A 16224-nucleotide genomic window follows, 5' to 3' on the forward strand; every position below is an offset into this window, starting at 1 on the left:
GTAGATTAGCACTTCGTAGATAAATGATGATGTGCATTCCACCTTTGTGGTAGCACTTGGCTAAGTAATTAGAAAAACTAGTGTGAGTTAATCGGGACAAGCAAGGTGGAGGAGTACAGGTGTAGGGAGGTCCTCGGGTCGGATTGTCTTTTTAGCTTTTCGGACGAGGGATTCCTATATCGCCAGCGGGTTCTCTTCTCTAGTGGAACTTTGGAAAGGCCTCGTAGTGCTACTCTGTCTCGCTTTCTCGGTAGAGGTGTATGTGAATCATGGCCACGTGGCAGATGGGTATCACAGCTTGTGGGTAAAGATGTGCAATCTTTGTAGAGTGTAAAACTGATATATTAGCTGTGTTTATGGTCAAGAGCGACTCAGAACTCTTGTATGATTAACTTAATGAATTAATATGTCATTTGATTGCACAATAGAATTTATTATAATTGTGATATCTTATTATAATTGGTATGGGAACAGAAGCAACAAATTCTGTAGGCTCTTCACCTACAACAACATGGGTTCGAAAACCCTAAGTACGAAGTGTACTTTCGCAAGTCTTACCCGACCAAAGAAAAGACTCTCAAAGATATGCTGGCCTTTAGTCAAGGTAAGGTTTAGCAAGAACCAATGACTCAGTTTGCACAAAGCTTACTAAAGTTGGTCCTTACGAATTCTTTTTACTTATCAAGTTAAGTAGTTTCCTGAATCTAGATCTTTCCTAATCTAGATCAAGCACTTGGCCTACACTAGCCATCTTTTATCAGACCCTGAGTTTACTTGTCACTACAGTGTAGGTCAGTGACCAAGTCTTCATATCCGAGAAGTAACGGCGATCCAAATCGATTAATACCCAGCTGGGGATCTATGGCCACACGACATATGTAGCAATTAACCCTTGCATATGTCAACTTGCACCCAGGTTTCTCAAGACCAGAACAGGTTCCCACTACCCGAGAGCACAGTTACTCCACCATACAGCCTTTTGCCACGGAGGGTACACGCTACTCTCACCATCTCCCATGCCTAGTGTGGGCGAGCTGTTTTAGTATTGGTCCGACCGAGGGAAAGCTTACCCATGACAAGCCATGTGTCCAGTTAAAAGGTACTCGATCATCAAGCCTACATCGGCTCGGTCCTTAAACGACTCAGACAGAACACTATACCGAGACTCTTCTCGTGCAAGTCACTCGCCCAATCTCATCTTATAATTTATAACCCAAAACTTTACCTGTTAGAGGTACTCTTGTTCGATGTCGAATCCATCACGACCATGATGGATCCACCATCATAAGTTTTCCGTTGTAAACATTCCAATTCCAGTGTGAAGCATCACCTTTTTAAAACAAAACATTTTTGTTTCCTAAGCAAGGCTAAGCATCAATAAACTTGTTGAGTAAATCAGGTACACGGAATGATATCCAATTTCTCAAAGAAGGAAATGCATCAATAGTTTATCACACAACTCCTATTACCTAATGCATCATTTAAGGTGATAAAGCTTTAAAATTAAAGGAAAAGGGTAAATGCACCGGGCTTGCCTTGTGTTGTAGGAGTAGCTGCTTGTGCACCACAAATGTCAAAGTAGAAATTGTTCTCCACAGGAGGGTTCTTTGTCGGAGGGATAACTTCTTCTTCTACTATATAATCTTCTTCATGTTTTACACGCAATAATATATATATGGATGCTTATGTTATGCCATGAACATGCAAGTTTCTAAACAAGAATTAGAAAACACTCTTTTGAATACAACTTTCCTTCACGGAGTTTATTAGCCATAAGAGTTTCCTAGCTAAATAATCTTCTAAGATTAACTTAACTAATCTTCTTAGGCTAACAAGTTATAGCAAGTTTACTATTTCCAATTTCACTTGTAAAACTAACTCCTAAACTTACTATGTATTAAAAGGTTTATTTCTTTGGACTATAACTGGTTCCCTGGTCAAACAATGGCCAAACAAGCTCAAACTTTATCCAAGGGCTAATATAAACATATTAAGTTTACCCTCAAGTTTTCATGATTTTTGGGATTTTCAATATATCTTCTAAAATTCTAATGGTCCTTTCATAACCACTTTTTAAAGGCTAGATAACTTATTATTTGCAAATAAAATCCCAAAACTATTTTTATTAAATACTATATGATTTTAGGAGTCTAATAAAATTGGTCTCATATTTTCCTATTTTTCTGCAGTTTGTAGTGGATTTTGCAAGTTATTAGCAAAAAGAAAAGAATAAAACGTGAATAGGACTAGGCTCAAACCAGCCCGAGCCGACGCACGAATAGGAGAAATCGCTCGCGCCCGCGCCCACGCTAGCAACTTTGCGCAAAAGCCCCTGGCCATTCAATTAACCAGTTAAGAGCCTGTGGCACTATTTTACAAAGTCACTGACAATTTCACTTAAGCCCTCATTTCTATTTCTTTACAAGCTTGGGTCCCCGATAGTGCTTCGGTCGAACACCTAACTTCGACCACGTGAACTTGTCGTCGGTGACTCTCCAAAGCGGTAGCAAGTACACACAGGGGCGGATATTGGGCCCGGGCCACCTGGGCCGTGGCCCGGGTCGTAGCCCAGAAACAATTTTATATATGTATAGAGTTTTGGCCCAAAAGAAATCTAAATGGGCCTAACACAAGGCATGCTTCCCAGCCGATGCGCTGTGCATCCGCGCGGCTGACGGCGCCGCCTCCGAGGCTTGGCTCTGGCTGCGACCTCCGGTGTCCGTCGTCCGCCCTCCGGCGTCCGTTCGTTGTCCGTCCGTCCCGTCCGCCGTTCACCCTCCAGCGTCCGTGCTGTCGTGCGTCGTCCGCGCCCGGCGCCTCCGCGGTCCGCCTTCGCCGAATGCCCATGAGGCTGTGACCCATCCGGTCGTCCGCACGTCCGGTCCAGCGTGCAGGTCCCGAGGTCCGGCCAGGCGGGCCAGCTAGCCAACCGGCCAGGGGCAGCGTCGGGCGCCGCTCGCCCCTCGACGGCTCAGCCACGTCCAGTGCCCATTCGGCCAGCAAGTCCCAATCTGACAGTGGCAGTGGGCCAGTGGCAGTCGACCTCCCTGGCTCCCTCCAATTTCCAATTCTCCGTTACGTTTGATTTCCATCCACTGCTCCAAGCCTTCGAATCTCCAACAGTCCTACTAACTGTAAGCATCTTCTCATTTTCTTAGCTTCTTTTTTCTTTTGTTACTAGTGAACAACGAGCTAGATACTAGATTGTTAAATGTTTCTGTGATGGTAGATTGACATAATGGATGAGAGGAATTGTTTGAGAAGGTAAAGACCTTTTATAATCAACATAAAATTATTGTACCAAAGATGAATGATCAATTACTGTTCGAGGTCGCTCAAGGGGACATGGAGGTCAGTTAGTGACTTACTATCATCATTTCAAAAATGAGATCTTTATTGTTGTGTATGATCAAGTTATTGTGGAATTAAAAATTCGTTTCATTGAAAGATCTACTCAATTATTGAAATGCATTTCTTGTCTAGATCTAAGAAAAAGCTACCTCCATAAGGTTCAAGTGGTATATTTTGTGCTCACTCATATATTTTTGCATTAATTAGTTATATTGTTATGTTGTATCTCTCATTTTATATAAATATTTAACATGCAATGTGTAGGTTCAAATTCACGTGCTAATGTTGATGAAGTTATTAGAGGCGGGGAAAGACCAAATCGTCTCTAATTAGGTACTTTTATATTTTTATCAAGTTTATTGTATTTTTAGATGCTAAATTGAAGTAAATACTATCTTAGTCTATGTTTGTGGTATATTTTGTTTTAGCGGTATTTAGCCGTATATTATATTAGGGGCTCTTTAAAGTAACCTTCAAATTTTATAGTGGCCCGGGGCTTTAATTTTATAGAGCTCCGCCACTGAGTACACAGGATCCATCCCTGAAGCTACCCGAGCACTTTCCTTAAGTCAATTTGACTGGTTCCACCTTAATTCACATCTGCCCACGACGATGGCGGAGCCAGAGCTCCGGTGAGCCTGTTCTAGGCAATAGAACACGATAGCTTTTAAAATGGGGGTAGGGCAAGTGTCACTGACTCACAGGGGTGCGGCACGCGTGCGAATTCAGATAGAGAAAGCACGAGAAAGTCGGTCGACGTGGAGGGTGTCCTCGGCGGCGCTCTGCGACGGCGACACGACATTCTTGATGCTCTGCTGCCCTAGCGTCCAATCGACCGACACCGTGAGCAATTAAAGGACTAAAGGAAGTCAGAATGGGGACTAGGGAGGTGGGAGCTAACCGGAAAGGGCCTAGCCACGGCGAGGCTTCTCACGGCGGCGATGGTGACTAGTTTTGGGGAATTCCGAAGAATTCGGGCTATGGTGGATGAGAAGGGATGGTTGAGGGTGGGTTGGATGCGTAATAGAGAGGCGGAGCGAGTGAACAACTCAATTTATAGGGATTGCTAAGGACTTGAGCCAATTTGGATGAGCATGTCCATGGCGGCATTGGGATACTTGCACTCGTTCACCGTGGCGCACAACAGTGTAATGGCTCCGAGACATTAAATCCTGGCTTGCCATAGTCATAGATACATGGTGAAATGATCATGGCGTGGTGCAACCAAGGACAATGATAGCCACCAGGGTGACGGCCGCTCGACCACATCACCAACAAGTGGGCACGACAATGCAGAGCTCAATTCAACCCCCTGGGATCTTTTCACCCCTCCGCTGATCTTTTCACTCACTGGGTATACGTGGTCCTTAGCCGTACGTGAATCACGGCGTGCACGGATCACGGCGCAAGGCACACCGGCTGCGATGGGATCTTCTTTAGTTTACTATTCTCGTCTGAATACTTCATTGATTTGCCTGATAGCCCGACTTTGGGGGCATTTTACTCCAGTTTCTGAATAGCACTAGGTCCAACCCCCTGTAAGAAACTTGTTCACTAATAGAAGGGTTACAACTTTGTCATAAGGATCATGGTCCTTAGCTCCTTGGATTAACCACAAAATATGGCACCGAGCAACCTGCCCCGCTAGTGCCGAGGGCTGATGCGGCGCTGACATGGCACCTAGGTCGGCGCCACAGATCTTGGCGTCGAGCTAGGCATCACAGATCTTGGCGCTGAGGGCTAACACAGCGCCAAAATGGCACCTAGTTCACGTGCGTCTAATCGTTGTCGTAATTTAGGTCGCTCTCCTGATCCCATTCATCAATGTAATCTCGGTGGTGGGTCTCAAAGTCGGTGACCTTCTTCTGCCTCTGTCTGACGAACCTGCAAATGGTAGATACCTCTTTTAGGAATTTATTGCATATTTGAAATAATATTTAGACTAACAAGAGGACAAAGACACTAACTTGTGGAGTTCTATTGAAGTGGATAAGGTCTCCACCGGAAATTCATGTCGCAATCCGAACTATCGAGCCACTCTGTGGGGTAAGTGGTACTCAACGGCATAGAAGCAAATGAGGGGACACCCCATTAGGTAAATGTCCTCGTCTAGCATGCACATGGTGCTCAACTAGATGTGGGCGAAAGCTAGATCATGATATTGGTTGCCAGGTCACCAAAAAAAAGATTACAATTCCCATATAAGTTTATAATAATGGTACCAATGGCTTAAAAAGCAAGTTAAACTAACGTTCAAGTACACAACTCACTATCGAAGGTGTAAGTGCGTCCAGCTCATTGGAGTACTCCACGTAGGCACACTGGTGTCGTGCAAAAGGCTCCGGGACCTAGTCCCAGCGGTAGGCAGCCGTGGGCCACCCGGCTACGACGAACCAATCACGAGGAGCCAACTCTCTCGACCGACTGACAGGTATGTGTGACCACATCCACAACTGGAGTAGGTACACACAACCGCCTAAGCTCGCGGACCTCGACGATCGACGACAGGCTTCGTAGAGTTGCCTGTAGAGGAAGGCCAACACCTTCGACGTAGGCCCTTGTCCACTTCTGGGGTTCCCTCAGCAATCCAGCAATCTAATTTTTACCTTTAGCATTTGTTGCATCTTTTAGTTCCTTCAACTTGTCCTCGAAGAACGAAACCTCCAACTGTTGATAGACCTCCTCAAAAAGGGGGAAATTATCCTTGGTACAATCATTTCAATGAAGATTTTCTGCTAGGTGTCGAGTGCACCATCCGTGGTGCATGGGCGCGTAGCGAAGAATATGCTCTTGCACTACATTAAAAATACCCTGATGTCTATTAGATATTACACCAACCTCCTGACCAGGGCCCATGACATAGATTCGAACAATTCGCAAGAACCAAGACTAACTACCTTTGTTCTCCCTCTCCACCAAAGCAAATGCCAAAGGAACCAATGCATTGTCCGCGTCACATGAAATGGCAACCAACAATGCACCCTTATACTTCCCAAGCAGAAAAGTACCATCAATAGAGAGCATGGGACAACAATGCCTGAAGGCCTCTACGCACTGCGAGAAACACCAGAAAGCATGAAAGAATATCTCTCTGCCATTCCTCCATTATTTGTGTTTAGGGATGTACTCGTAATGCATGCCTAGTTTTTTTGCTTTCATTGCATTGAACAATGCTGACAACTTCTCGTAACCCTCCTCCCAATCCCCGTATATCATCTTCCATGCTCGTTGCTTTGCCCTCCATGCTTTCCCATACTTGATCCTATAACCAAACAACTCCCAATTCATTCTCATAATTGACTTCACCTTCAAGTTTGGCTGACCCTTCAATCTCACCAATAGCCTTTTCACAATTAGGGTAGATGTCAGCTATCTATGCTTAGAGCTCAGCTCTGTCTGGGCACAAGTGTGTGGACCTATAATTTTTGTGATCTTAAACTTTCCAGTTTCCTTCTGCTTGCGGGCACATACCCTCTAATTACAATTTGACACCTTTCATACAACTATGTAACGTCGTTGTGCATATGAGTGTCTCACCTTGAACGGTCTCTTACGGTTCACATAATATTCCTGTATCCATCGTCTCAATGTAGGCAAGTCCTTAAAAATTAAGCCTTCCTTAATCTCAATGATGTCAGCTTTATCCGGAGCCTCTAGTAGTTCATCATCTCGTCCTTCTGCTTATGCACCATTGGAATGACTTAGACTACTAAATTCATGTACTATAGGGTCACGTTCCGGAGACAAACGTCTGATGAGTTCTATTTCTTGCTCGGTCAATTCTTGAACCGGACGGTCATCATCGGAATCTAAGCCCCATGCAGCCTCATATGGCTCCTCCCCATCCTTAATCTGAACATCAACACTATTTGAGACCCTGCATATGTGGTCCATATTGGATGATAGAGGCATAGGAAGATAAGCACCATTATCTAGTTGTGTACCTCCCACATCGCGTCGAAGGAGCGAATACTACATTAAAGTTTCATGAAATGAATTAACGATGCATATGAATACCGTGATAAAGACACTTACTAGGATGATCCTAGGTCAAAGGGATCTCCTAGGGGGCTACCACGTGATTCAAGGCCCCACAAACTCCACGAACCGGACGAGAAATATCAACCTCGTTCGGGGCCGATTGAGCATTTGCCACAATAACCACTTCTTCCAGATGGTCAGGCAAAGGAGCTTCACAAGGAGATGCATTTGGCATTTGTGGAGATAACCCGACTGGAGCTTCACAATGAATAAAGGATAACTTCTAACGACCACATCCAAACATGGAGGAACAATCGTCATCACAATTTTGACATATTTCACCCAGTCATCTTCAGAGCCAATGGAGATCAACCTTCGGAATACTGTCCTAGATCCAACATGGGACAATAAACCCTCAATCGATATGCTAGGGTCGTTTAAATTACAACGAATCACCTCACAAGCCCTAGCAAAAATCTGGCCAAAAGAGGGCCTTTCTTCGAACATCACCGTCACCTTCTTCATTCCATCAAAACTAACATTCCCATAACCATCTTCCTCCACGCTTCCTCCATGGTATAGTGTCACTAGGGTGTCCATCTATTGCAAATCGGATTCATAACTCAATAACCATTAAAGATGTTACCTGACTAACACTAGCAACTAATGCGTAACTAATTACTATCACCATCTACTAATCTACTAATGCGTAACTAATTATGAAAGGGAAATGGCCTTAACCATTTTCCATAATCAATTTTGGTGCTTGATGATCATCACAAATCTTATATACTAACTAATTTGCCTAAGTTGTTTGTGTCTCAGGTGCATAAGTTGATCTATATCAATTCTTAGTCGAGTGTTCGGAATACCGTAGATTATTCCGGACAGGAGAATCTTTTTGGAAAATCACCTATGCGCGGACCATCCGGGCTCTTGCGGTGGACCGTCCGCGACACTAGGGTGAGCCTCGGACAGAAACATTGCAAAAACGGCGTTTACACTGCGGACTGTCCGAAGGAGAAGCGAGCACCGTCTGAGACCAAGCGTGGACCGTCCGGTCGTTGAAAAACTAGAAAAACCCGAAGGTGACGGGTTTGGTAAAATGCATTTTTAGCATCCTCGCGGACTGTCCGGGGTGCACGGTCGGACCATCCGCGACTGCTTTGTCTGACATATGATGACGCATTTAATGCACTTGCAGTCATTGATATAGCCGTTACTGCTAACCGTTGTGATTTCAACCATTGATGCATAGGGGCGGACCGTCCGTACCAGGGGCGCGGACCGTCTGCGGTCACCAGGGAGAAAGCAATAGCTAGGAAGTGGTTGGTGGCTATAAATACAACCCCAACCACCTCCATTCACAACACCTAAGCACTCCACTCATACACATTCAATACAAGAGCAAGGAATTCATTCCAAGACACATTCAAAGCTTCCAATCCTCTCCAAGTGCCACAATTGAGACAAGTGATCAATAGTGATTAGTGACTTGAGAGAGAGTGTGATTTGTGTTTCATTTGTTGCTCTTGTTGCTTGGTTAAAGCTAGCAAGAGACACCTAAGTGTGTGGTGGTCCTTGCGGGGTCTTAGTGATCCTTGAGATAAAGAAGAAGCACTCAACCAGTCTGTGATTGATTGAGACAGGGAAAGGGTTGAAAAAGACCGAACCTTCGTGGCCTCCTCAACTGGGAGTAGGTTCATTGAACCGAACCTTGGGAAACAAATCATTGTGTCCATTTGTGTTGATCTTCACCTTACGATTTGATTCTTCCTCTCCTCTCTCTCTAAGTTCTCTTGCTCACAATCTTTTGAGTTGGCTCCCAAAGTTATCCATATTGATTGAGCAACTCATAGCAAGAACTCTCTTCCGCACTCCGTATTCATTATCATTTGTTTCTAATCCTAACCCCGAGTGAAGTTCATTTTCAAAGTTTATAATTTATAGGCTTCACCTATTCACCCCCTCTAGGCGACTTCCAATTGGTATTAGAGCCTGATACTTCATTAGAGTCTAACAACTCGAAGTGATGTCGGGAGAACACACCAAAAAGGAGTTGATCACCGGGGAAAAGCCTAGAACTTCGGGAAAGAAGAATGAAGAAAAGACTCCATCAAAAGAGGTCGTCCATAAGCTCAAGGAGGACAAGGATGAATCCGCTGACTTCATTAAATCACATAAGAAGGGTGACAAGAAGAAAAAGAAGATGAAGAAGGTGGTCTACTATGAGACCGACTCTTCCACGCCCTCAACCTCCGGCGCCGAGTCAACATCTTCGAAGCGCCAGGAGTGTAAGAAGTATAGTAAGATCCCTCTTCTCTATCTTGCATTTCTAAACATGCTCATTTACTTTCCGTTCCCTTAGGAAAACCACAATATTTTGATGGTGAAGTTTATTGTATGTGGAGTGATAAAATGAGGCACCATCTAACCTCACTCCAAGAAAGCACTTGAGATATTGTTGAGTTTGGAGCGCAGGCACCACAAGTGGGCAATGAGGACTATGACTCCGATGAGGTCGCACAAGTAAGGCACTTCAACTCTCAAGCCACCTCCATACTCCTTGCTTCCTTATGTAGAGAGGAGTACAACAAGGTGCAAGGGTTGAAAAGTGCCAAAGAAATTTGGGACATCCTCAAGACGGTGCATGAAGGGATGAAGTGACAAAGATCACCAAGCGAGAAACGATCGTGGGAGAACTCGGTCGGTTCGTCCTCAACAAAGGAGAAGAGCTGCAAGCCATGTACAACCGGCTCAAGAAAATGGTGAACCAAGTCCGCAACCTCGGGAGCACCAAGTGGGATGACCATGAAATGGTCAAGGTTATTCTAAGATCTCTTGTCTTTTGTAACCACACTTAAGTGCAATTAATTTGTGAGAATCCTAGGTATAAGCAAATGTCCAAGGAGGTGATTGGCAAGTTTGTGAGCTTTGAACTTATGGTCAAAGACTCCAAACACATTGTCAACTTGGAGCAAGGTGTTACCTCCACACCCGAGGTGCAACCCGTTGCATTCAAGGTAATGGAAGAAAAGAAGGAGGAGCCTACACCAACCAATAGGCTCCCAATTGATGCCTCCAAGCTTGACAACGAGGAGATGGCTCTTATCATTAAGAGCTTCTGGCAAATCCTCAAGCAAAGAAAGGGGAAGGAATACAAACCCTGCTCCAAGAGGGTTTGCTACCGATGTGGTAAGTCCGGTCATTATATTGCAAAATGTCCATATGCAAGTGAAAGTGATAGGGACGATGACAAGAAAGGGAAGAAGAAGATGAAGAAGAAAAAAATACTACAACAAGAAGAAGGGTGGTGAGGCGCACATAGGAAAGGAGTGAGACTCTGACAAGAGCTCCACCGACTCCTCCGACGAGGACGCCGGCAACATTGCCATCAACAAAGGTCTTCTCTTCCCCAACGTCGACCACAAGTATCTCATGGCCAAGGAGAGCAAAAAGAAGGTACACCCTAGAGATACCCCCAAATATACTACTTTCTATGATGAGAGTAGCTCTAGTGAAAATAATGATGTTTTGTCTTCCCTTTTTGCAAACCTTACCATAGAACAAAAGGAGAAAATTAATGAATGATAAAAACCATTAACAAGAAGGATGAAATCTTGGAATGCCAAGAAGACTTGCTTGTTAAGGAGAACAAAAAATTTGTTAAGCTAAAAGATGCTTTTGCTCTTGAAATGGAAAAATGCAAAAACTTGACTAAAGAGCTAAATACATGCAATGATTCAATTTCTTGTCTTGAAACTGAAAATATTAGTTTAATTGCTAAGATTGAAGAATTGAATGCTGGCAAAGTACCTACATCTACCATTGAGCATGACTATTTGCACTAGATGTAGAGATATTGATGTTAGTGCTATGAATGATCACCTTGCTATGATTAAAGAACAAAATGATCACATAGCTAAGTTGAATGCCAAAATTGCTGAGCATGAGCTTGAAAATGAAAAATTCAAATTTGCTCGTAGCATGCTTTACAATGGGAGAAGCCCTGACATTAAGGATGGGGTTGGCTTCCAACCTGGGGGCCAAAACAACATCAAACTTAATGCTCATAAGAAAAAGATTTCTAACTTTGTTAAGGGCAAGGCTCCCATGGTTTAAGATAAAGAAGGTTACATTTTATATCCTGGAAACTATCCTGAGCATAAGATTAGAAGAATTCATGCTAAGAAATCTCATTCTATTGCTCATCATGCTTATATTTACAGTAATGAGGCTTCTAGTTCTAGGCATACAACTCATATTAAGATGCATAAGAAAAAGATTGTTGATGCATCAAATGAACATAGCATTTCATTTAAGACCTTTGATGCATCGTTTGTTCTTACTACCAAATCCAGCAAAGTAGTTGCCAAATATGTTGGGGGCAAACACAAGAGTCCAAAGACTTGTGTTTGGGTACTAAGGTGATTGTTTCTAATGTGAAAGGACCCAAGACCGTTTGGGTACCTAAGAATAAGACCTAAATTTGTGTTGTAGGTTTATGCATCCAGCGGAACAAGTTGGATAATCGACAGCGGGTGCACAAACCACATGACAGAGGAGAAAAGAATGTTCCCCTCATATGAGAAAATGATGATCCCCAAAGAACAATCACATTCGGGGATAGAAATCAAGGTTTGGTCAAAGGATTGGGTAAAATTGCTATATCTCCTGAACATTCCATTTCTAATGTATTTCTTGTAGAATCTCTAGGTTACAACTTGCTTTCTGTTTCTCAATTATGCAAAAATGGGCTACAATTGTTTATTTACTGATATTGATGTTACCGTCTTTAGAAGAAATGATGATTCACTAGCCTTTAAGAGAGTGTTAGGCTGTCTCCAGCAACGTCCCCTAAATTTCGTCCCCTAAAGGAATATTCCCTGTACTTTACAGAACACTCTAAAAGATTCTGTCCCCTATATATTCTGTGTCTCCAGCAACGTCCCCTAAATTCGGTCCCCTAAAGCTACAGTGTTAACAGAATTCCTTTTTCCATTTCTTTTTTTGTTTTCTTTGATTTGTACCCATTTCATCAAATTGTAAGGATGATAAAAATAATGTATTCAATATTTTTACAAATAATAATATAAAAAATGGTTCATTCATACTTTCGAATTGTAACAAAAAATAACATTCCATTTTTTGATTTGTGTAATTGTTGTTCAAAAACGTGTCACGGTATTTAAATTGTACGCATAATTGTTTATAAAATGTCATGCTTCCACCGTAAGCCACGAAACTTATTCAAGAAGCCATCGACTAGCTTCGGCTGCACGACAAGAGTATGGCTTCTCTCCGAAGCGTATCCCTTCTATAAATACTGACAACGTCAACACATCACTCACACTTCGCATACACTGCTCCACAACAATGAACCCGTTCATAGATTCCAATATTTTTGTTCGCATGGCGCAAGACATGGAAGATGAAGACCATGACCTCGAGGTTGCGACGTACCAACATCGTAGGCGTCGTGCACTTAACGAGCGTCGGTATGCTGGTTCCATTCCCGGGCGTGTTCGCATCCATCGTGACCATATCAGCGGTGATGCAAGAATCCGAGCCGACTACTTTTGCGCGCAACCGGTGTACACGGATGCACAATTTCGGAGGAGGTATGTTTTTTGTTACGCACATCTATTCACGTCCATAGTACGTACTTCACACTTGTACTGAAATATAGGTTTATCCAATATAGGTTTCGCATGCGTCGTCATGTGTTCGAGCGGCTCGTTCTTGCGGTGCAACAAGTGGATCCCTACTTCGTTCAACGTCCAAACTGTGCCGGTGAGCTTGGTCTATCTGCCCTTCAGAAAGTTGTTGCTGCCGTATGTATACTTGCATATGGTGTTCCTGCGGATGCCGTTGACGAATACGTACGCATTGGTGAATCTACGGCACATGAGGCTTTGAAACACTTTTGCACTGCCATCCAAACCGCTTTTGGGGGGTACTATCTCAGGAAACCAACTCGTGCTGATATCGCTAGGCTTCTCCAAGTTGGAGAGGCACGCGGCTTCCCCGGTATGCTAGGTAGTGTCGATTGCATGCATTGGGAGTGGCGTAACTGCCCAACTGCATGGAAGGGGATGTTTACTGGTCGGGGTAAACACCCTACAATGATCCTCGAAGCTGTTGCCTCATATGACCTATGGATTTGGCATGCATACTTCGGCATGCCCGGTAGCTGTAACGACATCAATGTTCTTCAACGTTCTAACCTGTTTGATTCGCATCTTACCGGTGATAGTCCACCAGTCACTTTCTCTGTCAATGGACACACGTACAACATGGGATATTACCTAGCAGATGGTATTTATCCGGACTGGCCAGCGTTTGTCAAGACAATCCGTCATCTGTATGATGTCAGGACACAACACTTTGCCACTATTCAAGAGTCCGCTAGAAAAGACATTGAAAGAACATTTGGAGTACTACAGAAGCGATGGGCCATAGTTCGTGGTCCTGCATATGGTTGGTCTCCACAACACATTGGAGATATCATGAAAACTTGCATCATCTTGCACAACATGATCGTAGAAGATGAAGGTCCTTCGTCTTTGAACACAAGCTTCGACAACATCGGAGTTTTGGCCGACACTTCTCATGGTTCGATGTCCGAGCGCAATGAGTTCATAAACAATAGGTACGACCAACTACATGATCCAGTTAAATATAATCAGTTGCAGGTTGATCTAATCCACCACCACTGGGCGCGGCTTGGATCGGGAGCTACTTAAGTATGTAGTTTATGTTAGTACCATCAATAAAATGTCGTAGTGTCATGTGTAATGTCGTATGTTCTGTTTGTCTGAAGCTAGTATGCAGTAATGTCCTAGGTTATGTTTGTCCCAAGCTATTATGTGTAATGGTGGAATGCAACTACTGCAATATCATGAAGCAAGTCTACTATTATTATGCAACAACATTATTGTACAACCAGTACAATGCGCAAGTGCAGAAACATAAACTTGTTCTTCATTCTCAGAAAAATGACAAGTGCAGAAACATAAACTTGTTCTCGAAACCATGACACAACAAGAAAATGTCAAGTGCACAAGTGCTGAAAATAAACTTGTTTTCGAAAACAACTAACAATACTTCCTCAACCACTGCAATGACTTCATGAACATTCACTTGCTTGACGACGAGCTTCCAGTCACCCTTGCCAGAATCTCCTGTTGTTTCGCCTCATAGTACTGTCGAAGGAGGGGGTTACATTTTGTCAAATCCATGCTCAATATCAGAACCTCCTGTTCCGTCTCCTCCTTCACCTTTTGTCGTTCCATCTTCATCTTCTCTAGATTAAGCTTCTTCCTCTCCAATATGAGTTTCTGCCTCTCCTGTTTCTTCATGAACTCCAACTTCTTCTCCTCAGTTGAAGCTACTGATTTGTACACAGATAACCGTTCCAAAGAAAGCTCACCCATCCGTGTTAGGTACTCCGAATCAGTGGATGATGTGTTCTCTGATCTTTGCTTCTTTGCCTTTTCCTTGGCTGAATCACGACCAAGCGGTCTCTTCGAAGTAAAACTTGATGGAGCTGAGTCTTCACCACCATCTAAGTCAATAGTATTTGATTGGGTACCAATAGGGTTCGGTGGAGGATTATGGTTACCCATGTGCTGGTCCATCCATTTTGGTTGATCCTTCAATATGGACCAACAATGTAAGAAATGGAAGGGCTTCTTTTCAACAGCAGCAAACCGAGTAGCCGCAAGAGATGTCTGCAAAACATATAATGCATTTACTCAACCGCTGGGATGTACTAAAGTACATTGATGAAGAACATATGCATAATACAACATACACTTACCTTATCTGCATCAGTCATGCCACTTGGGTTTTGTCGAAGCACAGCCATCATGTATCCAGCAAATGTAGAACATTGAGTTTTGATACTGTCCCACCTGCTCATGAGAGATTTTGTAGACCTCTCTGGCATTGATCCTCTGCGAGAGTTGTATGCCTCTGTAATCCGATTCCAAAATCCTTGACGCTTCTGACCAGTGTTCACAATGGGATCACAACTCACAGCCAACCAAGCTTGACAAACCCTCATATCCTCTTCAGACGTGAAATTTGCTAGCTTTGTGCGTTGAGGAGCCTTCTTCACAGGAGGTGGTGCTGGTGATCCCTGGGCTGGTATCTCAGGCGAAGGAGCAAATGCAGTGTTCTGAAACTGAGTGCCATCATCCTCGGATAGGTAACTTCCATATTGTGCCATAACTTGGTTCCAGTCGGTACCCATGCTGTACAATGAAGGCACTCGCACAAAAATAGAACATATTTAACTAAATAAGTGTAGTACATTTCAGGCAACCATATGAAATGAATACAAACCATGACACTGTTATCAGTCTCATGCACAACAAAGTCAGAAGTGGCGAGGACTACATATATTGCAAAGTTCATAACATTAAGCATTACCAAAGATAGGTATGGACAAACATAACCAGCATATGAACTAAAGCAGGTTCTTGTGGCACACATCAGTTGTGTTCACATACAAAAGACTAGTACGACATACATAAACCTAGCACATACACCTAATCTAGTAGGGATAGGTGTCGTCGGTGGAGTAGTCACGGCCGTCGTCGTAGCCGACGATATCGTCATTGTTTAACTCTGAATCATAATCAATCAGAAGCTCATCCTCTGTTTGTGATGATTCAGCAATTGGTGTAGGGGTCATGTGCTCCATCTCCCAGTCTTTTTCCAGTGCAAGCTGATCAAGGTCGTTGGCGAGGTCCTCGATCTGAACTAATGCACGATTCATTTCATTCAAGACTGGTCCGCTAACTGGTTGGAAGGCACCGTGGACGACATCGACGATGTCGGCACAACGCTCCTCCACTAGTCTGATTAAATGAGCGAGTGCTCTTC

The 16224-nt window shown here is 43.6% G+C and overlaps 1 protein-coding gene across 1 annotated transcript; it reads right to left on the reverse strand.

Moving 5' to 3' along the window:
* Positions 1 to 14468: 14468 nt before the first annotated feature.
* Positions 14469 to 15589, reverse strand: LOC103644846 (glutathione S-transferase T3-like). The gene is made up of 2 exons (XM_008668001.2): positions 15155 to 15589; positions 14469 to 15065 (listed from the first exon to the last, which is right to left on the reverse strand). The coding sequence occupies exons 1-2, from the start codon at positions 15587 to 15589 to the stop codon at positions 14472 to 14474; spliced, it is 1029 nt and encodes a 342-aa protein (XP_008666223.1). The 3' UTR covers positions 14469 to 14471.
* Positions 15590 to 16224: the final 635 nt, after the last annotated feature.

Source organism: Zea mays, chromosome 1, assembly GCF_902167145.1.
Source record: "Zea mays cultivar B73 chromosome 1, Zm-B73-REFERENCE-NAM-5.0, whole genome shotgun sequence".
NCBI lineage: Eukaryota > Viridiplantae > Streptophyta > Magnoliopsida > Poales > Poaceae > Zea > Zea mays.